The 23,523-nt window shown below is 63.6% G+C and overlaps 3 protein-coding genes across 5 annotated transcripts; 1 reads left to right on the top strand and 2 right to left on the bottom strand.

The window, feature by feature from the left end:
• Positions 1–1,088: 1,088 nt before the first annotated feature.
• On the top strand, positions 1,089–5,454 carry LOC125333431 (diacylglycerol O-acyltransferase 2-like). Of its 2 annotated transcripts, none has more exons than XM_048319318.1 (8): positions 1,089–1,195; positions 2,675–2,803; positions 2,879–2,986; positions 3,230–3,300; positions 3,378–3,582; positions 4,179–4,353; positions 4,445–4,647; positions 4,788–5,454. In XM_048319318.1, the coding sequence occupies exons 1-8, from the start codon at positions 1,156–1,158 to the stop codon at positions 4,940–4,942; spliced, it is 1,086 nt and encodes a 361-aa protein (XP_048175275.1). In that variant the 5' UTR covers positions 1,089–1,155; the 3' UTR covers positions 4,943–5,454. The 2 variants fall into 2 exon arrangements, with proteins under 2 accessions (XP_048175275.1, XP_048175274.1); XM_048319317.1 differs by having other exon boundaries at positions 1,092–1,195; positions 2,609–2,803.
• A 785-nt stretch (positions 5,455–6,239) lies between these two features.
• P2RY4 (pyrimidinergic receptor P2Y4) lies at positions 6,240–11,584 on the bottom strand. Its single transcript, XM_048319319.1, has 2 exons — positions 11,459–11,584; positions 6,240–7,906 (listed from the first exon to the last, which is right to left on the bottom strand). Exon 2 carries the CDS (start codon positions 7,888–7,890, stop codon positions 6,766–6,768), a length of 1,125 nt encoding a protein of 374 aa, XP_048175276.1. The 5' UTR covers positions 7,891–7,906; positions 11,459–11,584; the 3' UTR covers positions 6,240–6,765.
• An 879-nt stretch (positions 11,585–12,463) lies between these two features.
• On the bottom strand, positions 12,464–21,479 carry LOC125332998 (phosphatidylinositol 3,4,5-trisphosphate 5-phosphatase 2-like). 2 transcript variants are annotated; one of them, XM_048318409.1, is made up of 26 exons: positions 21,142–21,479; positions 20,569–20,989; positions 19,522–19,585; positions 18,823–18,955; positions 18,627–18,744; positions 18,410–18,550; positions 18,176–18,263; positions 17,968–18,054; positions 17,724–17,831; positions 17,521–17,635; positions 17,229–17,335; positions 16,932–17,034; positions 16,339–16,535; positions 15,967–16,084; positions 15,762–15,858; positions 15,454–15,592; positions 15,275–15,374; positions 14,932–15,020; positions 14,625–14,706; positions 14,435–14,524; positions 14,236–14,352; positions 14,064–14,152; positions 13,808–13,895; positions 13,465–13,620; positions 13,268–13,349; positions 12,464–13,191 (listed from the first exon to the last, which is right to left on the bottom strand). In XM_048318409.1, exons 2-26 carry the CDS (start codon positions 20,703–20,705, stop codon positions 12,642–12,644), a joined length of 3,195 nt encoding a protein of 1,064 aa, XP_048174366.1. In that variant the 5' UTR covers positions 20,706–20,989; positions 21,142–21,479; the 3' UTR covers positions 12,464–12,641. The 2 variants fall into 2 exon arrangements, with proteins under 2 accessions (XP_048174366.1, XP_048174367.1); XM_048318410.1 differs by lacking the exon at positions 19,522–19,585.
• Positions 21,480–23,523: the final 2,044 nt, after the last annotated feature.

Genomic DNA, 23,523 nt, shown 5'->3' with positions numbered 1-23,523 from the left:
GGGGAAAAACTCTCTGGATCCCTCTGGCACCATTCCTGACTGGGGGAGAACAGGATGCACCTGTCACTGGGTGCTGGCACAGGGCAGGTGTGTGCAGGGAGGTGAGGAATCACAGCTGGAAGCTCTGGAAGTGCCCAGTATGGGCTGGTAGCTGTGGACGGACTTGTTCCAAACCTGGTAAAAATACTGGGATGGAAAACGAAACTTGGCTGGTGCTTTGTGTCACCTGGAGCAGTGTCACCTGCACGGTGCCTCCTTACCCTGGGACACTGGGATTCTGTGACAGTTTGGGGGTTTTCCTTCCAATTAGCAGGATTTGGGCACAGCTGGGCTGCAGGAGAGCTGCAATCCCTGTCCTCGGAATTGATCCTCGCCCAGGAAGCCTGCAGGGAATACGGTCCTTACTCCCAGGTACTGAGTGCCTACAATTCACAAGAGGGGTTTGTGGGTTCCAAATCTCCCAGGAAACGTTTCTTACTTTCCCACCACAGCCCTGTGGGTGTGTTTATCCCTTTCCTGCACTGATGCTAGCCAGCAATTCCTGGGAGTACCTCTGGAGAGCTGGATCTTGAGAAGCAGCTTCAGGGACTTACTCCCTGTGGATTCTCACCATTCCTTGGGCTGTTGGCCTGAAGCCCCACCTCAGTGCTGACTCTTTGCTACTCCTATTTCCCTTTCTCATCATTTTTACCCTCAATCCTCTGCAGATAGCGCTCCAGGCTTCCTGGGCTGGAGGCAGAGTGCCCATCCTGGGGCTGGGAGCAGCGGGAATGGTCTGGTGGCTGTGCAGCTTCGGGATGATATTTTTGGGTGGCTCTGGGGCTGTCACACGGCAGTGTTTGTGACATACCCCAGCGTGGACGGTACCATTCCCAGGGGAATGCAGCAGTACCGTTCCCAGAGGAATTCAGCCCCTGCCAGCACCGGCAGCCGGGATTTTCCAAGGAGCGGCAACCACCCAGCACGGCAGCAGCGCCTCACCCTCGGTGTGACCCTTCCAGCTCCTCTCCGTGCTGCTAATCCCAGCTGGAGCAGGTCCCCTCCCCTCAGCAGGTCCCTCTGGTCACCTGGTTAAAGCCTCTGGACACACAACCCGGCACCCTCTGATTGCCCAACTCACCTTTCCAGCCACGGCACCACGGCGCTCCTGCCACCATGAAAACCATCATCGCAGCCTGCTCCCAGAATCTCAGCGGTAAGAGATTCTCAAAGCGGGTTGGGATGGTTCCTGATTCTCCAGCAATGTGGGGAGCTGGTGGTGGTCACTGCTGTCAGCTTGCTTGGGAGTGCTGAGGAGAAAGGGGGTGTTGGGAGCGATTTGGGGATAACTCCACAGGAAAACGCACAGTTGCTCCACAGGGATGAAATTTCGGATGACATTTGGGAATGTTTCACACAAGATGCTCCTGCAAATTCCAAGTGTTAGGTTTGCAGAGGCTCCTGTTGCCGTGGATGGGGCCGGCAGCAGAGCCCTGGGGTGTTCTGTGTCTGTGCTCTGGACTTCCATGGAGCTTTTGGAATAGGAGCTGGGAGAAGGATGTTAAAAAGCAACTGTTTGGTGGGCACAAGTTTGCTGGGAAGAACTCTGTGTCTTCCCTGGGAAAAAGAAGGGACTGGATTCTGCAGGTGGCTGGGATTTGGGGGATGTAGGGTGGGTGGAAGGGATCTTTCAGAGCCCAGCATGCTGCATGGGAGAAAGGAACAAAAATTCCTCACTGGAAAAATCCCCCATGGGCCAGAGATGGCTCCAGTGTTTAATTTATTTCACTTGTCCCATTCCTGGTTTGGATTGAGCTGGGAAGAACTGAAACTCCACCAGCTTCCTCATCCAGTGGTTGGTGGTTCTCCTCTGATCCGGGGGTCCCTGGCTTGGGGAGCCACAGGAACAGGGCTGCTGCCATGTCCCCCTGATCACCTCTCTGGCCAACATGCGGATTTGGGGTTGCTTTCCCAAGAAAACAAGGTTCTTGTGACACTGGGGTGGTCTCGGCGTGGGGGACCTTTGGCCAGGTGCGCTGTGCTGGCAGGGCCGGCGCCTCGGGCCCGTTTCAGGGAGCAGGGACAGGGCCGCACCTGGAGTTTGGATCCTGGCTCCCAGCCCAGGGAGGTTAATGGTTCACCAAGGTCGGCTGGAGGGAAGGGGTGGCAGGGGGAGCGGAGTGGCTGCGCTGCCAGCGGCATGTCCCTGTGGGGACACAGTGGGATGGCCACCCCCGGCCACCCTGGCTCGGCCTTGCCGCTGGCCTTGGCACTTGCTGGGGGTGGTGCCTCCCTGCTGCGCCATCTGAGAAATCCCCAAATCCCCTGGGACCCTGAGCACACCAAGAACGGCACGGGAATGGTCCTGTTCTTGGGGAACTGGGCATTGAGCGGGATGTGCCGCTGCTCTCGGCCCCGCTGGTGCACGGAGCTGTTGGGCTTGGGGGTGCCTAGGTGTCCCCTGCTCTGGGGACAGCCCTGATTGCCCAGGGCCAACTCCTGGAATGGTCCAGAGCTCCCTGGGGATGAGCATCTTCCATTCCACCCCCCACATCCCATCCCTCCTCACCCAGCTGCTCATCCTTCCCATCCCACCTCCCTCCCGGCGCCCCTGGGTGCTGGCCGGCAGCCCGCTGGCCCCGCCCGTGTGCGAGCCGCGCTGTTTTGGGCGGCGGCCGTGTCCCCCTCTCCGCAGGCAGCCGGGCCAGCATCCAGACTGCCCTAAGGACGCTGCTGGCCGTGCCCTGGCCCTCGCAGCGCGACGTCCGCTCTGCGCTCCAGCTCCTGGCCGTGCTGCAGTGGGTGCTCAGCTTCCTGCTGCTGGGTGAGTGAGTGGGGGGCTGCGGGGGGGTCCCCAGGGGGGCCACACACCCGCTCACCCCCTGCCCGGCTCCCGCAGGGACCGTCAGCCTCCTGCTCCTCATCTACCTGCTGTTCACCAGCCTCTGGCTCGTCCCCGTGCTCTACCTGGCGTGGATCATCTTCGACTGGGACACGCCGGAGAAAGGTGGGGTGGCCGTGTCCCCCCTTCCTCCAGCTTTGCAGCATGATGGGGGTGGGGTCCGCCTTTCTCCGGGTTCCTCCCAGAAAACGGGGAGCACCGCCCTGCTCCTTCCCCCCGCTCCCCCATCATCAGCACCACGGTGGGAAGCGGGATGCAGCGGCCCGCGGGGCGCGTTTCCCTGGGATCCTGCTCGCTGGGCTGGGCTGGGCTGGCCGTCATCTCCTGTGGCTCCTCCCGGCTTCGCAGGTGGCAGGAGGCTGCCGTGCCTGCGGCGATGGACCGTGTGGAAGCACTTTCGGGATTATTTCCCCGTGAAGGTACGGCCGGGACGGGATGGGACCACCCAAAAGGCGGTGCCACCGTCACGTCCCCGTGACCCTTTTTGTCCCCGCAGCTGGTGAAGACACACGACCTCTCCCCCAGCCACAACTACATCATCGGCTCGCACCCCCACGGCATCCTCTGCGTCGGCGCCTTCTGCAACTTCATCACGGGCTCCACGGGCTTCGAGGAGCTGTTCCCGGGCATCCGCTCCTTCCTCACTACGCTGGCCGGGAACTTCCGCCTGCCCGTGTTTCGGGAGTACCTGATGAGTGGGGGTGAGCGGTGCCTGCCCTGCCCAGCTCGGGTGGGGCTGCTTCGAGCCCCTGCCCGCCCCTCTCTTGCCCAGCTCTGCCCGCAGTGCCCATGGGCAAGGGGGTGCGGGGGAGGGGGCTGATCCCTCTGAGGGAAATACGGGAGGGATGGTGCTCCCGGGAGCAGGCAGGGCAGGGATGGTTCTCTGCCTGCACCGTGCCTGAGCGACACCTTCACCTCGCACCCTGCCCGCACCTTGCCCGCACCCTGCCTGAGCTCCACCTTCACCTTGCCCGCACCCTGCCTGAGCTCCACCTTCACCTTGCTCGCACCCTGCCCGCACCCTGCCCGCACCTTGCCTACACCCTGTCTGCACCCCTCCTAAACCCTGCCCGCACCTTGCCTACACCCCGCCTGTGCCCTCCCTCGCCGCTGTGCCCACCCTGCCCTCACCGCTCCGCCCGCCCCCCTGCCCGCTCCCTGCCCGCAGCAGGAGGAGCCCTTGCACGGTCCTTGCGCTGCTCCCACCAGCTCCCATCGCTCGGGGGGACCCTCGGCGGTCCCTGTCGGGTGCCCGGGCACTGCGGTGCCACAGCCCCGGTGCTCCGTCCCGCCGCAGGGCTGTGCCCGGTGACCCGCCGTGCCATCGGGTACCTGCTGTCCCAGAAAGGCACCGGTAACGCCGTGGCCATCGTCATCGGCGGCGCGGCCGAGTCGCTGTCCTGCCGGCCCGGCGTCACCACGCTCATCCTCAAGAATCGCAAGGGTTTCGTCCGCATGGCCCTGCGGCACGGGTGGGTCACGGCTGGGTCACCGGCACTGCCACCCCCGCGGATCCCGGGAGTCCCCAGCACCCCGTCACCACCCACCGTGTCCCCTCCTCAGGGCCTTCCTCGTCCCCTCCTTCTCTTTTGGGGAGAACGACCTCTTCCGCCAGGTGGTCTTTGAGGAGGGCAGCTGGATGAGGAGCATCCAGCGGCGCTTCCAGAAGATGATGGGCTTCGCTCCCTGCCTGTTCTACGGCCGTGGTCTCACCTCCGGCCGCTCCCACGGCTTCCTGCCCTTCTCCAGACCCATCACCACAGTGGGTGAGCAGCGGGGCTGGAGGTCCCCAGGGCGGGGGGTAAGGGGACACCCCACAGTGGGTGGTGCTGGAAGGCATCTCCTGGGTTGTGTCCCCAACAACCCGGGTGTGTTGCCACCATCCTGACCCGTCTCCTGCCGGCAGTGGGGGAGCCGGTGGCCGTGCCCAAGGTGGAGAACCCGAGCCGGGAGCTGGTGGACCGGTACCACGAGCTCTACATCCATGCCCTGCTCAAGCTCTTCAAGGAGAACAAGACCAAGTATGGGCTGTCCGAGTCAGACGAGCTGCACATCCTCTGAGTGCCACCAGCGCCGGCCCCGTCCTGGCTCATGAGGGCTCTTGCAGGGGGAATTTCGGCCAGCCTGGCATGGGGGGCATGCGGGGGACAGTCCCCACTCTGGCCCTCTGCTCCTCCGACCTGAGCGGGAGGTGGGAGGAGAGGGGGAAGCGAGGGGGAGATTGGGAAAGGGTCCCCGTTGCAAGGGGTTTGGAGGGGCTGTGGGTGACACAGCTGTCCCCTGCAAGGGGCTGGTGTGGGGCTGGGGTCAGCAATGGGCACAGTCCCCCTGGAATAACCAGGTCACCACAAGCTGAGGGAGGGGCTCTCATGGGAGCAGGGATTGATGTGGGGTCTTTGGGGTGGCATCCTGATGATGAGTGGGACCAGCCTGGGGGGACAGCCCACCCTGGGGTGGAAGGGGGACACTCCTGGACTTGGGGACCTGTGGATGTGGCTTGAGCCAGGACCACGTGGCCCTAGATGAGCCTTTCCTGCCATCTCCATACCCAATACAGATTTCCAACCTCCCAACTACCATCTGTGTGTGTTCCAGAGGTTGGGATTGGCAGCGCTGTAGTCGTACACCTGCACTGTCCGTGTGGGTGCCCTTGTCACTCAGCATGTCCCCTCCTTAGCAGTCCCATCTCCAGCTGGGGCAGTGTTTGGCAGGGCCCTTGCACCGCTCAGGTGCAGCCAAGCAGCTCCCAGGTGCACCTGGGCCACGTTGGATATAATGGGAGGTGAGGGGCAGCTCTTACTGGTTGAACTGGGCTCAGGAGGGAGGTCTCCTGCTCTCTCTGCTCAGCGGTGAGTGAGGGGCTCTCTGGGTGGGACAGGGTTGTGGGGCTGGGATGTGCCATCCCTGGGGCCCTCTCCTTGCTCTGGGCAGCTCTTGTGGGATGTGGCTGTGTGTGACTGGTGCAGTGGCTGGGGTGTGACACCCCAGTGACACTCTGGGTGCCCCTTTCTTAGGCACAGGCTGGCAGGACTCGCAGGGTGTGATGGGGACAGCCCCTCTTGGGGCTCCCCATGTGGGGACAGCTCTGTCCCTGTCCCATCCCTGCCAGGCTGGCGTGGGAGAGTCAACAGCACTGATACCAATCTCAGAGCGCCGCTCTGCGCAGGCACTTGGTCAAACAAAAGGCCTGGGTAAACATTTGAGGAGCAAACACCCATAAAGGGAAATTCCCAAGAACCTTCCTGTAACCACAGGAGCTCCGGCTCATCCCTCTGGGCCTGCCCCAGTGGATTTTCTCTGGGGTGAGGGTGAGTGTCTTGTCCCTTCCTTGTGCTGAAGGGACAACCAGGCCTGAGTGTAGAGAGGGGAAGGGCCTTTATTTGGGGTGATGGGCAGCAAGTGCTCCAGGCCATGTCCCTCCCCCTCTGCCAAGGCCAGCAGTGTGACAGGGACATCTCTGACAACCTGCCCAGCATGGGCTCTGTCCCCAGGTTCAGTCTGGTCCCTGCGTGTCACCACTGAGTCATCTGGAAGAGCTGTGTCTGCACAGCGAGGCACCAGTGTCCCTTCTCTTTAGTGACTTGTCAGCCCTCCTGGTGTCCCCAGGAGTGTCCTGGAATGGAACACCAGCCTGCTGCCCCAAAAGAGCCTCCTCAGTGTTCTTCCCATTCCCATGAGTGCCCAGTGGCTCTCCTGCCCTGCCCAGCACCAGCACCCTCCTCCCACAGGATCCCGGGGCAGGGCTGGGACCAGCCCATGACCTCCAGCCCTCAGCCCTGAGGGGCTGGGCAGGGGCAGCTCAGGTCTGGGGACCTGGAGGTGCCCACACAGGGCCCTGGGGGGCTGCAACTCCTGGAGCCCAGGGCTGAGGTTACGGGATCCCCTCAGCACCCGCCTCCGCTGCGTGCGGTCCCGGTCCCTCGGGTGCCACTGGAGATGTGGCTGCCATCCATGACGTTGTCTGTGAAGGGTGACACCAAGGCCACGTCCAGGGTGGGCACGGGCCGGAGGCGCTGGGCAGCCCCGCGGCGCAGCCACCCCCGGTACTTGTCCCCGGCCATGAAGTACAGAATGGGGTCGAGGCAGCTGTTGATGCTGGCCAGGGGCCGCGTGACCTTGTAGGTGAAGTTGATGATGTTGAGGGTCCGGCAGTCGGCCTGGAAGTAGCGGGAGGTGTAGTAGAGGGTGCGGGTGATGTGGAAGGGGACGAAGCAGATGGCGAAGACGACGAGCACCACGATGATCATCTTGATGGAGCGCCTCTTGTAGGAGGGCATCCGGAGGCTGGGGCTGGAGAAGTTGGACTTGCAGAGCCGCTTGGCCATCAGGCAGTAGCACAGGACGATGATCAGGAAGGGCACCCCAAAGAGCAGGGCCATGACAGAGGAGCTGTAGTGCACATAGTGGTCGAACTCCTCGGGCTTGGTGGTGTCGTGGCACAGGGTGATGTTGCCCTTGGAGCTGGTGGTGACAAAGATGAGGTTGGGGATGAGGCAAATGGTGACCACAAGCCAGGCGGCCACGCAGATGATGCGGGCCTGCTTGGTCTTCACCCACTTGAGGGAGCGGATGGGGTGGCAGATGCCCACGTAGCGGTGCACGCTGATGCAGGTGAGGAAGAGGATGCTGCTGTAGAGGTTGGCGTAGAAGAGGAACCGCACGATCTTACAAAGCCCCGTCCCGAAGGGCCAATTGTTGCGGTCGGCGTAATAATAGACCAGGGTGGGCAGGGACAGGACGTAGAGCGCGTCCGAGAGGGCCAGGTTGACCATGTAGGTGGTGGTGGCATTCCAGGGCCTCATCCTGGAGATGAACATCCACAGGGCCCAGGAGTTGAGGGGCAGCCCCACCACGAAGACGAAGCTGTAGGAGACAGGCAGCAGGATGAACTTGAACTCCTCGTTGAAGACACACTTTGCCTCAGGCTCTGCCGTGGTGTTCCCTCCCAGCCAGGGAGCCGGCGTCGGTGTCCACAGGGCAACTGGGAACGTCCTCACTGGAGCAGCCATGTTCTGCCAGCCAGACCTAGGGAGCAGTTCATAAAAGCACACTAGTCACTGATCCTGACCATTGTCAGGCACGAAGCATGGAAGGGAGCCAAAGCTGCCAGATTTTCTCCCCCTCCAGGAGCTCCGGCCACTTTGATGGTTCTCTGGTTTTTCTCAACTCGCGTGTTCGGGCCTCGCGGGGAGCCGGGGGGGCTCTCGGCAAAGCCTCCCCTCCGCAGCCCCTGCACTGACACCCATTAATCACCCGTTAATCACCTCTTTGAGCCGGCGCAGGGGCGGCTGCGCCACGCGGAGCCGGGAGCGGGCCGGGGACGCAGCTCCGCCCCGGGGACAGAGCACCACGCCGGCCCCGCCGGGCACAGCCCCACGGCTGCCGAACAATGAGACCTTGACGAGCACCAGCAGCCCCCGGCCGGGGCCAGCGCAGCCTCTTGGAAGCTGCCGCAGCCTAATTGGCACCATCCTGACAATGCCGCTGCTCCCGAAGGGCTCCTTGGGAGAAGAAAGGCGGGAGGAGAAGAAAGGCTTGTCCGGGGGAATGCTGTGACCCAGAGAAGTCCTGCAGGGGCTGTTAAAGGAGCCTTTGGGAGAGAGTGTCCCTGGACAGCGAGGAGCCGCCGGGTGCTGTCCGTAGGGAAGGGATGAACTGAGCCCTGTGGAGAGGAGCTGCTGGAGCCACGTCCCAGCTCATGGCAGAGCAAGTTCACAAGGCCGGCAGGACATTCCCTCCTGCAAGCATTAGGATCAAAGGCTGGGATCTGGGAACTCCTGGGAAGTCGGCATGAGGACAAGCTGTCAAAGTTCAGAACTCTCGAGGGAAAAGGGAGGTTCTGCCACCACCATGGTGTCCAGCAAAGGACTAGTGAGGGCTGCCTGTGCCTTGACCACACCCTCCACCATTCCTGGTGAAACAATTCCTCCAACCGAGGATGGATGCTTGCATGAGTAACCGGAGAGCAGGAGCTGCTGTGCTGCTGGTGGAGATGACGGTGTAGCCAAAACCATATTTGATGGAGAGAATGCTGCAGCATCTTCTAGCTCCCTTTGTTCAGAGCTCACCCAGGAGGTGACAGGCACCAGGACAGAGGAGGACTCGGGGCTCAGGGATGCACGTTGGCTGGAGCTGGTGCTACAAGGTGGAAGGACATGTCCTCTCAGGCTCCTTCATCCCTTGGCTCCCTCATCATCCCCCTCCCCTTTCCCTTTGCCGTGAGGATGAGCAGGCTTCTCCCAGCAGGAATATCCCACAGGGTGTATCTGTGGGATCATCCCTGCCACGCCCTGCCTGCAGAGACACCCGGGGTTGACAGAGGTGCTCATAAATGACTCAGCAGGCAGATGGGACAGCGGGGCCGGGCCCCTCCAGCGGCGCTCCCGGGGCTCCGTTTGAGTTCCGGGCTGAGCTCCGGGCCCACATCCAACACCCTGCGGCTGCCGACCCGCCACAGCTCCCGCCGTTATCACAGGGATGAGTTCAGAGAGCAACAGGCAGGTCCTGATCAAATATTAACAGTGGGGAACAACTTGGTTTGTTTTCCCAGAGCCAGGAGGGAAAACAAGCGGTAGGAAAACCTGAGATTGCAAGCGAGGTGCCAGTGGTGGTCCTGGCCCAGCAGCCACATGTCCCCAAGCTGCTGAGGACATGAGGGACCAGGAGATTCAATTTCCTCTTCCAACCTCTGAGTGCAAGGGAGCACAAAGCCCTGAGCCTGACCAGAGTGGAGCTGCTGCAGGTTCAGTGTCCAAAATCAGTATCCCTGACACAGGTCACCAAACAATTAAGATATGGAGAAGACAGTAAATAAAAATTAACTATCGAGTGGGAGAAATGCATAGGGAAAAATCCTGAGCAGCTATGGAGTGCTGGACTGCTCAGAGGAGAGCACAGGCACCCAGCTTCTGGCAGCTGATACAGCCTGAGCGCAGTCAGCAGTGGGATTTAACCATTCCCAAGCACATTCCTTTGAGGATAACCCCCGAAAAAACAGAAATGCAGAAGAAGATGACATTTGGCAAGTTATATCTCAACAGGTTTCTTGCTTCCTCATCTTAGTCACAACCAAAATCAGTGATTGAAATTACTGATTCACATCAGTCCAGCCTGAGGACACATCACCACCAGCCCCATTTCTATTCCTTGCAGACATTCCAAGCAAAACTATCCTTGGCCGTGGGTTTTTGAGGAGGGATCGAGGTGTGAGCCAAGAGTTGGAGCAGGAGATGGAAGGCACTGCAGGAGAAGGACGTGGAGCTGGAGAGATGGAATGTCCGGCAGGAAGAGGACTTGGAGCAGGGAGATGGAAGGTGCTGCAGGAAGAGGTGGTGCTCCTGTTCTGCCCATTTTGTGGATCCACAAGGAATGCTGGGGAATCCCTTGCCCATGACAGACACATCCCCCCATGGTGCCTATGGACTGGCCCCTGGTGTTCCCCAGGAAGCAGCCAGGGGTCCTGGAAAACACAGCAGTAGCCATGGGCCAGTGGGAAGGGGCAGGGGCCAGCCATGGGGCACACGTTGAGGGCACGTGATGCCCTTGCCACAGGAATGGCAGCTTTTCCCCAGCTCCTGGTCCTGCAGATGTGCCCAGCCAGAACGGTCCTTTGGCCCCACTGGCAGCACCAGTCCTGGTGACATCCAAGGGTTCCCCCAGCCCTGGGGATTCATGGAGATGTTGGAAAGGCTCCAATAAAATGAATGAGTGGAACAACACCAGAGCAGACTCTGCCCCAGAGCCAAAGCCCTGCTGGTGGGACAGGATGGGAATCGTGGTGTTGGGGATCATAGAGCAGCAGGCAGGAGCTCGGAGAGGGGAGTTGAGAGCGGATTTTGGAGCAGCTGCCAAGGGATGGGTGAGCCTGGGACTGGCTGCTGCTGGAGCATGGGAAAAACAGGGCTTTTCTCCTCGACTAAGCCCTTGGAAATTGCAAAACAAGGGGAAATTATGCAAAACATCCTGCAAAAGGACCCTTGTCCCTAATCACCACGTGGTTGATGCAGCCAAAGCCCCGGCACAAGGGGATGTGACCTAATTCCAATCCTTCCCTTCGCCTGGAAGAGCAGCCAAGGCACGCTCTGTCGGGACACCTCCCCGGGGACACCAGTAGGGTCGGGCATTTCCCTCGCTGTCCACCCCATCCCCTGCCCCGAGGTGACCCTGGGCAGGGTGGGGGTGAGGGGTCCCTTCCACCCTTGCTGGGCTGTCCCTGTCCCCCTGGGAATGGGCAGGAGCCCACGGTGTCAGGCTGAGCCACGGCAGCACCAGGGCAGCTTCAGCCCATGAGGAAACAGAGATTTGGGGGATGGAGAGGAGGATGAAGGAGAGGAGGGGGCCACACCGGGGAGGATGAAGGCCCTCGGTGACAGAGGAAGGAGGCGGCGTGTTAGAGAGGAGGCTGTACAGAGGGATTTGAGGGTGGCGGAGGGCTGGTGAGAACTGGCTGACCCCACCCTGCACCCATCCAGCCCTGCAGATCCCACCTCTGTCCCTCGTCCCCGGAGCCCAGCTGGGACTGCGTGACCATGGCAGGGCTGTCCCGGCTGTCACCAAACAGGGGCTGTCCCGGCTCACCTGCAGACCTGGGCGGCTCTCAGGAGTGGGGCCCCCACGGGGACAGCCTGTTCCCCACGCGGGACGGGGCCATGCCGGGGGCTGCGGGCGGCCCTGGCCGTGCCCTGCCGTGCCGAGTGTGCCCGCTTCCCGCGGCCGGGAGCAAAGTGCCCAGGGAAGGCAGGGCTGGAGGCGGGCGGAGGCGGAGGCAGGAGCTGCCGCAGGGTTCAGCCCCACTGCGCTCCCATCCCTCTATTGCCCTCGCAGGCTTTGGGCCACCTGCAGCCCCTGGACATGGGGCATGGTGGCCTCTCCCGTGGGGTCACAGCCCTTTCCCCAGGAGGACCACGGCCCCTCAACCACGAGGGCATAGCCCCTCATCCCCGGGCACCGTGTCCCCCCGCCCGTGGCTACCACATTCCTCTCCACCCACGGGGCCGTGGTCACTCAACCACGAGGTCCATAGTCCCTCACCCATGGGTTGTGTCCCTCAGCCCATGGGGACTACGGCCCCTCACTCATGGGTCCCTCAGCCACGAGGGTCATAGCCCCCCATCCCTGGGTCCCGTGGCCCCTCGGCCGCCCCAGGGCAGCCCCCCTGCCCCGCTGGGTCCCGCAGCCCGCGGCGCTGTCCCGCTGGCCCCCAGCCCTGCGGGGCAATCCTGAGGACAAGGTGGCCACTGCCACCTTGAGGCCAGCCCGAGCATCGTGTTCCCAGAGTCGGGGCCACCTCGGGTGTCGCACAGCCGGGACACTGCCGGGTCGGGGTGTCCCCATGTTTTTGGGGAGCACCCCGCTCCCTGTGCCGGGCAGAGCAGAGCGGAGGGGACAAGGGCGGTGACAACCGAGAGCTTTGCGACGGGCAAGGACAACCTCGAGGCGTCGGTGTGCAGGGTTCCCATGGAACAGGAGGAGGTGGGGAGCAATTCCTTGGACCATCCAGGACACCGGGAGCCGGTGTTCCCTCACCTGCCTCGGCACTTTCCCTCCTTGCCCTTGCGCAGAACCAGGTGTGCAAACACGCACCCAAGTCCCTGACGCTTTATTCTGGACAGTGATAGCAAAGGGAATCCTGTAAGGAACCAGCGCAGCAGCCTCGGGAATTGTGCTGAAGGGAAAGTCCTCCGGGAACACCGTCTGAGCAGGGCTGAGCAGGAGGGAGCAGCTGCCGAGGGCACGAGGGTGCTCAGGGCTGGCACAGCTGTCACTGCATCCTGGCAGGCTGCAGGTCGGCGGGAGGAGGAGCCTCCAGCTCCAAAGCATCCAGCCCTCCCCGCTTCCCCAGGGGCTTCGGCGCTTCCCGGCAGGGCCGCGGCGGCGGCTCCAGGGCGGGGTGGGTCTGGCGCAGTGGGACCTCGTGTCTGTCCCCCCTGCAGTGCGGTGACACCTGGTCCAGCTGGCTCAGGTGAGTGGCCACATACAGCGAGCAGTCGCCCAGCCCCGCCGTGTCCCTCGTCAGGACGGCCGACTTGGGTCTCTTGTGGTGGCCCACTCTGGGGGGGCTGAGTGGGGGCCCACGGGATGGGCTCGGTGGCCCACAGCGGGGCCGGCCACCCCACGGTTCCTCCTCTGAGGGCAACGGGACCCGCGGTCCAGTGGGGCTCCGGCTCTGCTGGCCCCCGGCCGAGCCCTCCGCCTGCTTCTTGGGGGCTGCTCCGGGGGCCGGGAGCCACGCGTTGGGGACCCCCTCGAAGATGAAGTAGGCGGGGTTGGTGTAGCCGGTGGCTGGCTCCGGGAGGCTGCGGGGGCGGCTCCTGCGAAGCACGGGGAGGAAAAGGGCTCAGCATCCCCCCTCTGGGGCTCCGGCAGGGCTGAGCCCACCTGGGGTACCTGAGGCGCTGCGGGCGTGGCTTGGGGCACACCGGGGCCTCTGCCGCCGGCTCAGCATCCTCCTCCTCAAAGCTGATCCACTCTGCAAAGACAGGGCGGTCTGGCCTCACCCCACGGCCGGGGGCCAGAGGACAACGTGGCCCAGGGTGTCCCCGAGCCCAGGGCACCGGGAGGGGGCTGCGTGCGGCCGCCGTTACCGTAGAGCCTCTCGCGGGTGCCGCAGCGGCCCCGGGGGACCCGGACTCGCATCCAGCCGCGCACGGAGCCCGTCTCCTCGCCCCGGTGGAACAGGAAGGTCTCGAACTGCTGGGCCGTGGTGCCGATCGCTGACCTCACGGCGAGGCAGCACTCGCCTGCGGGCACAGCGTCAGCGCCCGGGGCTCGGGGGGCACGGGAGACCCCCGTGTGCAGGGTGGGTGCCACGGTCCCTCCTGCCAAGCTCCAGCTGCCAACTTCACACTCAGCCGGCTGTAACCTGGGGGGCTGTGCTTGGCACCACCGTGCCACCATGGTGGCCCCAGTGTCACCATCCCCACGTACCGTAGGACTCGCAGCTCTCCACGCCCTTGATGCTGAGGAGCAGGTGCTGGTCCCCCAGGTACTCCAGGTCGGGCAGGATGGGGTTCAGCTGTGCACAGAGAGGGGGTGCTCTGGGGAGACTGCTGCAGGGTAGGGGGCACAGGGTGGCTCTGCCCTGGGGTGTGGTGACAGCTCCAGCCCCCCTTGGGGCTCAGGGTACAGAGCCAGTGAGAGGGATGGGGAAGAGGAGGGATAAGGATGCTCTAGGGCTGCGTACCACAGGCAGATGCTTGGAGGACCAGCCCAGCTTGAGGAATCCGGGGATGTCACAGTTCTGGAAGGTGTTCTCCCCACTCCGCTGCATCTCTGTGGGGGACAGAGGAAGACACAGCTCCAGCCAGGCCAGCTCACCCTCCCAGCCACCCCCTGCACCTCAGGCACCCCCTCACCCTCCAGGCAGTAGGAGTGGAACTCGATGTAGCACTTGCTGCGGCTCGTGGTTTTCAGGATCACCTCGATGCTCTCCCACTCGATGCAGGCCAGCGCCTCAGGGCTGGAGCCGGGAGCTGCAGGCAGGTCCTGGCAGGTCAGAGCGTGCCGGGGCTCACCCCAAACTTGGCCCAGGGGGTGATAGACCCCAGCCCTTACCCTCCTTGGGCACAAACTGCGACGTCACTCCCACCTCAAAGGTGGCAAAGACAGGTGAGTGGTCACTGGTCACGATGTCATCGGTGCAGCCTGGATGGTGGGAGGGGCAGCTGGGAGACAGTCCCCAAGCCCCGGGGCCCTGGGTAGCACTAACTATCCCTGGCTGCTCTGTCCCCGGGGTCTCACTCACCGTAGGAGTTGCAGACCACGTGGGTCTCCGGGTGTGACTTCCACAGGATACGGTCACACCACGAGGGGACATTGATCCGCACCTGGAAATGGGGAAAGCAGCTGGTTCAGTGGCCTCTCGGGTCTGGCTCCCCCAGCCCAGCATCCCAGCACCCCAAAAAGTGAGTTCCCTCCTGTCCAGACCTTGTTTTTGGAGGGAACAGGCTGATGGAGATGTGGGGACTGAGCATCACCAGACAGCCCCCTCAGCACCCTGCTGTCCCTGTCCCCAGAGATGTCCTGCTTGGTGGGAAGCCTTTGGAACTCACCCCTGTGGGCTTGGACTTCTGCCACACATAGGTGTCCCGGGTGCCCCGCTCGTACCGGTACGTGGGAGGGAAGGAGATGTCACCCTCACCTGTAATCATGACACGCAGGTGGCACGGGGACCATGGTCCCTGCCTGTCCCCACGGGGTATCATGGTCCCCACAGGAGGCTCACACCGATGGCTGGCACCCCTGGCCTGGTGCACACCAAAGTCTCCCAGGCTCTGGGCACCTCGTGCAGGGCTGTGCCAGGAGAGGCAACCCCCGAGAGCTGGGGAGGGCTGTGGGGACCTGGTACCCCAGTTGTCCCAGTGGGAGGAGCAGTGCCCTTGTCCCCACACTCACTGAACCGCAGGAACACCTTGTTCTTCTCCCGCTCCAGGTTAAGCTGGTCGACAGCCAGGAGGGCTTGGAAATCCTTCTTGACTATGTGGGTGAGGATGTCCTGTGCCAGGGGAAGGGGTGGTGACCCCCGGGGCTCCTCTCCCCCCGCTGGCCCCGCCCTGGCGCCTCTGGGGTCCCACCTGCACGTCCATGTCCAGGCGGTAGTTGAGGTCCCCGAACCAGAAGAGGTGGGTGAAACGCAGGGTGAGGTCGAAGCCCCCCAGACGTTTGTCCCCCAGGGCCAGGGAGTGCAAGATGTCACTGTAGTTCTGGTTACGCCTGCAGGAGGGACGGCAGCACGGTGTGAGCCACCCCGGGGACACCTCACCCTCATTCTGCCCCTGCCAGCTGGGGACAGGGACAGCCCCACAGCTCCTCAAGGCACCTCCAGCACCCTGAGACACCCACCTGCCCCGGGGCAGCCCCATCCTCCCCGTCCCTGCATCACCTGTGGGTCTTCTCGCTGCCAGAGGCCAGGTGGCAGTTGACGAAGCCGAAGGAGGTCCCGTTGAAAAGGAAGGAGACGCCCACAGCTCCCTTGTTCCCTACAGGCATGCGCCACCACTGAGCTCTGGGGGGGCCCAGAGGTCCTGTCCTGGCCCTCAGGCTGTCCCCTCCCTCGGGGTCCTCTCCCTGCCCCATCCCATTCCTACCCAGTGTGTTGGCGATCCCGGTTTTCACGCTGGAGGTGTGGACGTGGCTGATGCGCCGCAGGTGCTCCGGCTTCACCAGCACCACGATCTTGATGCTCCACAGGCACTGCAGGGCCACCTGTGGTGGGGCAGGGGGTGAGCCTGCCGGGCCCCCATCCTGCCCCACGGCCACGGGGGATGGGGCTGGACATGCAGGTAGGTCAGCAACCCATCCCTGACTCCTGGGGATGGCACTCATGGAGTCCGTGGGGCACAGATTGGGGTGATTTGGGGTGGGGGAGGACCTGAGGGCTGGGGTAGGAGCCATGGGGCAGTGGCTGCTGGTGCCCAGCCCCCCGGGCCTGCCGGGGCCCAGGCTGTGCCCGCCGTTACCACTCGGTAGTCGATGGCCATGAGGGTCTTGAGGGAGGCGCAGAGGAACTCGACCCACTCGCGGTCGCCCAGGGAGTTCTCCTGGGTGCCGATGACATAGATGTCATGGGGGATGCAGGCCGTGGTCTCGTCCTGCGTGCGCCCCAAACCTCTTGAGGTCAGCCAGGAGGCCAGGGAGCGGGGTGGGGGTGTGCTGCCTGCGGGCAGGGACACGGGTCACACAGAGGGGACGTGCCAAGCTCCCGAGCTCCTCTCCGGCACAGGCCCTGCCTGTCTCCAGGAGCTGCCAGGGGTGGGAAGCATCATGCCAGCCCCATGGATCAGCCGTGTGCATCCCAGACTGCTGCTGGGATTTACAGCCCAAAACTCTCCTGATAGCCCAGCTCCTCTGTACCCCCAGCACCCTCCAAGTGAGCGGATCACAACAGGACAGACAAAGCCCAAAGCAGCCAGGATGGCATCTTCCCCAGCCTCCTCCTCCCACTGACCAGCTCAGACCTGAGGTTTCCTGGGACACCTCCCAAAACTCACCCAGGCTCACAAGGAGCCACAGCAGCCTCCCAGGACAAGGCCACCTTCTCCTGGCTCCTTACCCATGTTCCATGTCCCGACATACACTGAGATGAGCTCAGGCTCATCCAGGTTGGAATGCTGGATCTTCATCAGCTGCAGCAGCTGGCAAAAGGCCTCTCGCTTCTGTGGGGTGGTGAGGGTGTCTTAGGGAGACGGGAGGCACAGCACCCCAGGATCAGGTGGACATCACCCCCAGGCATAGGAACCGGCTTGCAGGGGTGGTCTCAGCCCTGAGACCACTGATTTGCTGTGTCCCATATTCCCAAGGGCCTCATATTCCCCCAGGACACGCCGTGGGCATGGCCAGTGCCGCTCACCCGCGCGCTGGAGAAGATGAAATCCCTGCTCACGCTCTTCTGGTTGTCACGGGCACACATCAGCCTCACCTTGCTCTGCACACTCTGGTACTTGATCAGCTGCAGGACTGAAGGGGGTCAGGGGGTCAGGGGGGCGATGGTGGCCCTCACCTCCCACCACGGGGCAGTGTGAGATGGGGGTTTGGGGTGTGAGGGGGCATGTGGCCCATCCCTGTGGCATCAGGCCTGTGCAGGGAACCCTACAGCCCCAGAAATCCCGCTGGCAGCCAGGAGGGATGCAGCAGCCCCTTACTTTTATCCTGTGGGATCACCTCCTCCGGGGAGCCGCTGCCCCGCTTGGTGACAGTCACTGTCCCCAACTCCACGTCCACCGTCAGGGCCGCACGCTGGGACTTCCCCACCTTCACCTGCACACAGGGGCACGGCTCCGGAGTTGTGCCCACACCTGCCCTGCCCAGCAGTGACTTTGGGGTCCCACCGTGCTGCCAGCCTCACCTCGAAGTTCTGCACGGCCAGGGGCCTGGCAGCTGGCGGGGGGGCCACAGCCACGCTGGGCAGTGCCAGGTTGTGCCTTGTCACTGTCTCCTGCAGCGACTTCAGCACCTGCCGGAGAGACGGGCACTGTGCTGGGGGCACTGGGCCAGCGGGGAGCCCTGGGCTGTGCTGCTGCCAGAGCTCGGTTTGACAGAGGGGTTAATTTAGGGGAGGGGTAGCTGTGCCTCCGACTTGGGTCAGGCACCTTCTTCTCCAGCGAAGAGAGGAGTTGGTTGACAGTGGATATCTTGTTGAGGAGCAGTTCCAAGTCTGGATCGCTGCTCAGGAAACCCTGCGGGGGAGGATGGATATTTTTGGAGCAGCACAGCGGCGCTGGACCTGTGGATTCCTCGCTGTGGGTCTGGGCTGCACCACAAGATGTGGAGGTCCCTGGGGTCTGTAGGGGCACTCACCTGCTCCCTGGCCGGGCTGCGAGGGGACACAGGGGGGTCGAACACCCTGGCCAGGGTCTCCAGACCTGCCAGCGTGAAGTCGATCTCACTGCAGAGGAGGAGAGAGCGGGCGAGAGGCGGTGTGGGCGTTTCCGTGCCTTGACGCGACACTCAGCCACCGAAAGGGGACGGGGACAAGGTGGGTGGCCCCGGGGAGTGTCCCCGCTCCAACCCCACTGTCCCCAGACCACTGACCTGTGCAGTGCCCGGCAGGCAGTGGCGAGTGCGGTGCTGAGGTGCCGCAGCTGCGGGTGCCCGTGGCACAGAGCCTCCAGGTCCAGCTGCACGTGGTGGGTCAGGTACTCGGCCATGAAGCCCATGAAGTCACTGGCGGGGCTGGCAGAGAGGTGGACATAAAGATCGCCCCTGGACATGCCCATCCCACCGCCCAGAGCGGGCAGGGGTGCGTTACCTGCTGTGGACCTGCTCCTGCAGCCTCTGGTGCAGCTGCTGCGGGATGTGGGTCCGGCTGGAGGGGGGAGCGCCGGGACACGGCACCGTGTGCCCCCAGCCTCGGGCATCCTCCCCGTCTGTGGGCAGAGTCACCAGCTCAGCGGCATCCTCCCCTCTCCCAGCCTGGCACAGCCCCCGGGCCCTCCCCGGCTCACCCGAGTCCTCGTCCGGCCTCGCCCGGTGCACGGGGTGCAGCAGCGGGGTTACCAGCCCGTTGTTGGGGTGCTGGTAGGTACCGATCAGGTCGGGGAGGGTGCGGAAACACTTGGCTTGGATGCCCTGGATGGTCTGGGAAGGCAGAGCAGGGGAAGCACCGTCACATCCCCTCCTCTGCCAGGGCAGCCCCAGCCTGCTGTGTGCAGGGGGTCTGTCCCCCAAAATGTGCCCGTGGTGAGCTGAAAGTGCCAGCTGGACACCGGACCCGTGGGGTGAGGAGCATGGGGGCATCAGCCTCCTTCAGCAGACAGGCATTCTCCCTGTGGACACCCAGGATGCTCTTTTAGGGGACAGAAAGGGCAGCTGCAGAGGGCTGGGGACCAGGAGAAACCCTGAGGGGACTTCGAGGAGGGGAAGCGAGGCCAGGACAGACCCCTTGGGGACAGGCAGTGATGAGGTCAGTGGCAGGAAGGGACAGTGTCAGGATGCTTTGTGCTGTCGGGAGGCAGCCTCCGACGGCCCCGAGCTGAAGGAGTGGCTGCGAAGCGCCCGCATCCTGCAGCTCGTGCAGAAAACAAACCACAGGCTGCTGGCACCGCACCGGGGACGAGCACCCCGGGCCCTCCACAGCTGCATCCTGCCCACGCCCAGCTCCGAGGCACCGCCCGGGGCCGGGGGTGCACCCCCCCTGCACCCACCTGCACGGAGAGCAGCCCCTCGTCATCGGGGAGGATGCGGTAGGTGTAGACGTGCCTCTGGAACCTGGAAAGAGCAGGTGAGGGGCCCCTGCCCGCTGCCCACGGCACCGTGGCAGTGCTGGGGGCCCGGCCCTGAGGCAAACACCCCATCCCCTCTGCAGAGAGAGGAACTGAGCAAGCATTTCCAGAAATAAATCATCACCCTCAGCTCGGGGTCTGTGGGAGGATGTGCAGTGTCCCTCTGTTTCCAAACAGCGTGGGACAGCCGTGACTCCAGCAGCATTCACTGGGGTACCCACAGTGCCATGGCTCCGTGGCTTTTGGCCAGACAGAGCCCTTGCCATGCTGCCTGTGGGACCACTGCACATCCCTGCCTGTGCCACCACCCTGTGCCACCAACCTGGACTCTGGCTAGTGCCCCGCATGCCTGGTGCCCTTTGGCACCATGTATTTACAATTTGTCCCACAAAAAGGGCCAGGCCAGTGAAGGAAAGGAGGTGCATCCTGCCAAACCTGCCCACACAGATGTGTGACAAGCAGGCAGGAAGGGGGCAGAGCATGAGGGGTGCAGGCAGCAGGAAGGGTGCAGGCAGCAGGAAGGGTGCAGGCAGCAGGAAGGGTGCAGGCAGCAGTGTTCTCAGGGGCTGCACACCTGGTTCCAGGTGTAGGCATGGCAAGAGGCCCCCATACTGGGGATTGTAGCCCCAAAGCCCCAGCATGGGAGATGCTCACAGGCCAGCAGGCAGCTCCAAACAGCTCAATGTGCCCTGAATTTGGGGTGATCCATTCAGCAGCCACGGTGCTTGGCAGGGCTGCGGGCCCAACCTTCATTCTGCTCCCAAGGACACAGGGTTCTCTACTGGCCTGAGCTGGGGATCACTCAAAACCCCGGCGCCAGGGAGCTGCCACCCTGCTCACCCCACTGGCATCCCTGCAGATGGTCCTTCCATGAGGTTGTGGCAGTGCCTGGCGCAGGGAGAGGCACAGACGAAGGCAGGCAAGGGACAAGAGACAGAAGCCACACGCAGAAGCAGGGCAGGGACTCACAGGAGGCACAGGGCGTATGCCCCCTTCACCGACTCGCTGTCCCGCACCAGGAAGGAGCCGTCCCGCCCGGCCTTGGCCAGCAGCCCCTCGGCCACCACCTGGCTGATGTCGCGGTGGTACCATCCTGCTGCCGCCATCCTGCTGCGCCGTGTCCCCGCCCCAGGCCCACATCCAGCTCAGCAGGGGCTGCTGGCAGTCACGGGGGCTGCTGGGGCGGGTAAAGGAGGGGGTGGCGTGGGGACACCGGGCCCCCTGTACCCGAGAGCGGTGCTGGCTGCAGGTCTCGGCGGGTGACAGGGAGCCACCGAGGTGATGCTCATAGGGACGGGGAACCCTGCGGGCAGGCAGCGTGGCAGGAGCACCAGGGGGGCAGCTGGGGGAGGCTGGAGGTCTGGATGATCCTCATCACGGAGGCTCCAGCCTGCAGGGAACACGGGGGCAGATCAGCGAGCAGATCCTTCCTGGGGGGGGTTACAGGAAAGGTGGCCCTGGGCTACCATCCTGCCGTGGTGCACGGCGAGGACAGGCCACGCTGGTGGCACCCGGGGGTCCGACCTCACCCGACACACTCACCGTCCCTCACAGACGCCGTGCAGGGCTCCCGTGGCCCTTGTGGGGTGCTGTGGGCAGCGAGCTGAGCTTTTGGGGTTCAGCCGAGCGGGAGCGGAGCGCTGATGCTGCTGGGCTTCCCCCGGTGGGTCACACCGGCCCCCTGCCCGCCACGCTGCCCATCGGGGCGGCAGCTCGGGGTCACGCAGTGCCCACCGCGATGCCCTCGGTCCCCGTCCCGCGGGCCGGGCTCCCCCGCTCGGCGCTGCTCGCTCGGCACCGCGGCGGCCGCGCTCTTCCTCCTTCCGTGCGCCCAGCTCTCCCCAGCCCCGGGAGCGGCCTCCTCGCTCCTCCTCCAGCCCCGCTACCGGAGCAAGGCAGCGGCCCCGCGGGCTCGGCACGGCGGGGACAGCGGGGCCGCTCCCGGAGCGCGCTCCGCCTCCACCGGCTCCCGCTGCTCTCCCTCCTCGGGACTGAGGGATGAGCAGAACCCTGGGACAAGGGACTGCCAGTGGTGCAGGATGGCAGAAAGCCCCTGAAATGTGTTTGGGGCGGTGGGCATGGGTTGGGCGGCCCACTCCTGGGGACCTGCTGCCTGCGTTGGGGCCGAGCTCTGCCCTTGGCAGAGAGAGACAGAGCTGCTGCGGGCACCGGGCACCCACAGTGGCACTCATGTCACCCCACCTGTGTGTGCCCTGCCTGCAGGTGGGAGGGAATTGGGGGTCAGGGGCTTCCGGGTAGGGGTCGGGAAGCAGGGAGACTTTTCCCAGCAGGACAGGGTTCGGACAGCACCGCAGCTCCTGGGTGCAGCCGCAGAGCTTTTACTCCTCGTGGCCGGGCGGGAGCGGGGCCACACGCGTGCGGTGGCTCGAGCTGCCAGGGTGATTAGCAGCAATTAATTACAGATGAGCAGCAGCCACCGTCTTCTGTCCAAGTGCCTGGCAGCTCCAGGGGGATAGAGATTCTGGAGAATCAGAGTCCTGCTGGAGGAGGATGAGGATGGAGCCAAGCCACGCTCCTGGCTGTCCACCACCCTTGGCACCCCTGCACATCCCTGCAGCCCTGGGCCAATGCAAAGGGACGGTGCCCCCCCCCCCGCCCCAGCCCACCAGCACAGATGTGCCAAAACCCCCTGTGAGGCTTCCTCCTGCGTTCCCAGCCTCGAGAGGAACCTGTGGCCAGGCCTGTGAGAAGTTGGGCCACCTGCTTGGTTTTGGGCTGGTGGTTCTGGTCACACAGCAGCAGGTGCAACTCTGCCCAGCACCTGCCGAGGGGATACACAGAGGTGGCAGCTTTGTGTGGGGCTGGAGACCCCCATCCTGCTGGAGCCCCAGTCCCACCAGTGCTGCTCGCTCCCGTTGCTTAACAGCACGGCAGTAATTCCTGGCAGGTGCGGAGTAGCCTGTCTCCCGATTAATGCCATCCACGCCGCTTAATCCGGATCAGGGGAGGAAGCCCTGGATCTCTGAGGGGCTTTGGGAAATCAGCAGAGCCTGCTGTGAGTGTTTATGTAAGGTGGCTGCGGTGTGAAGTGCCAGAGGCGGAGCTGGGACCGTGCCAGAGGCACCTGGGAGCTGTGCCAGCACCTGGGCACAGGTGAGGTTGGGAGGACAACGTGGGTTCACTGGGGCCAGACTGCTGAGGGGCTCTGGCTGCACCAAGGCTCCCTCCAGAGCCTGTGGATGCAGGAAGCCCCATGGCCCTTCCCTGGGAAGGCAGGACGCTCCAGGGCACTGTCCCTTGGGACAGAAGGATGAAGCCAGGCCCCCCCCCCACCCTACACCAGCCCCACATCCACTGGTGTCCTGCCCCTCTGGAAGTGGCTCCTTGAGCTGTGCTTCACAGTACGTGCACCTGGAGGGGTGGTGGGATAAGGAGATGAGAGGAACCTCTGGCCATTCATTTACACAGGAAAAAGGAAGAAGGCCTCTTTCATTTCCCTATTATTTTGCACCCCTCTTCCTTCCGCAGTGCTTGGTTTGGAGCACAGCACGAACGTGGGAAGGGATGTGGGCTCTGACCATCTCCCCACTGTTTTGGGGAGGGGAATTATCTGGTCCTCATCTTGGGTAGGGCTGAATCCACCCAGTTTGGATTAGGCTGAGCTGAAGGGGCCTGTAACAAGCCCTGCTCTCCATCCTCACCTCACTGTGCAGACCCTGCAGAGCTGGGGAGCGGCCCCCATCACAGGGCCCTCATTGAGAGCGTAAGGAAGAGCCACAAACAAAACCCAGGATTAGATGCCCCGGGCACAGTGCTGGGGGCCCTGGCCAGGCTGAGGGTGTCCAGGTGGGGCTGCCTCCTCCTCTTCCTCTTTCACCCGCCAGTGTGAAGGTCACAGTTCACGTGTCCCCCTGACTGCGGCAGAAATAGTGCCCGTTAATCTGGAACCTAAGCAGCTCTCCT

The sequence above is a fragment of the Corvus hawaiiensis genome, chromosome 14 (assembly GCF_020740725.1).
Source record: "Corvus hawaiiensis isolate bCorHaw1 chromosome 14, bCorHaw1.pri.cur, whole genome shotgun sequence".
Classification (NCBI taxonomy): Eukaryota; Metazoa; Chordata; class Aves; order Passeriformes; family Corvidae; genus Corvus; species Corvus hawaiiensis.
This window is presented reverse-complemented; position numbering and strand designations above follow the sequence as displayed.

Excerpts from the sequence above, each read along its gene's own strand:
- LOC125333431 (XM_048319317.1), top strand. The coding sequence starts at position 1,156 with ATGAAAACCATCATCGCAGCCTGCTCCCAGAATCTCAGCG. Across the intron at positions 2,804-2,878 it reads GCTCAGCTTCCTGCTGCTGG|GGACCGTCAGCCTCCTGCTC; the intron begins GTGAGTGAGTGG and ends CGGCTCCCGCAG. Across the intron at positions 4,354-4,444 it reads CGCATGGCCCTGCGGCACGG|GGCCTTCCTCGTCCCCTCCT; the intron begins GTGGGTCACGGC and ends TCCCCTCCTCAG.
- P2RY4 (XM_048319319.1), bottom strand. The coding sequence starts at position 7,890 with ATGGCTGCTCCAGTGAGGACGTTCCCAGTTGCCCTGTGGACACCGACG.
- LOC125332998 (XM_048318409.1), bottom strand. The coding sequence starts at position 20,705 with ATGGCGGCAGCAGGATGGTACCACCGCGACATCAGCCAGGTGGTGGCC. Across the intron at positions 18,551-18,626 it reads CAGGAGCAGGTCCACAGCAG|CCCCGCCAGTGACTTCATGG; the intron begins GTAACGCACCCC and ends CCTCTCTGCCAG. Across the intron at positions 13,621-13,807 it reads GGAGAGCTGCGAGTCCTACG|GCGAGTGCTGCCTCGCCGTG; the intron begins GTACGTGGGGAT and ends CTGTGCCCGCAG.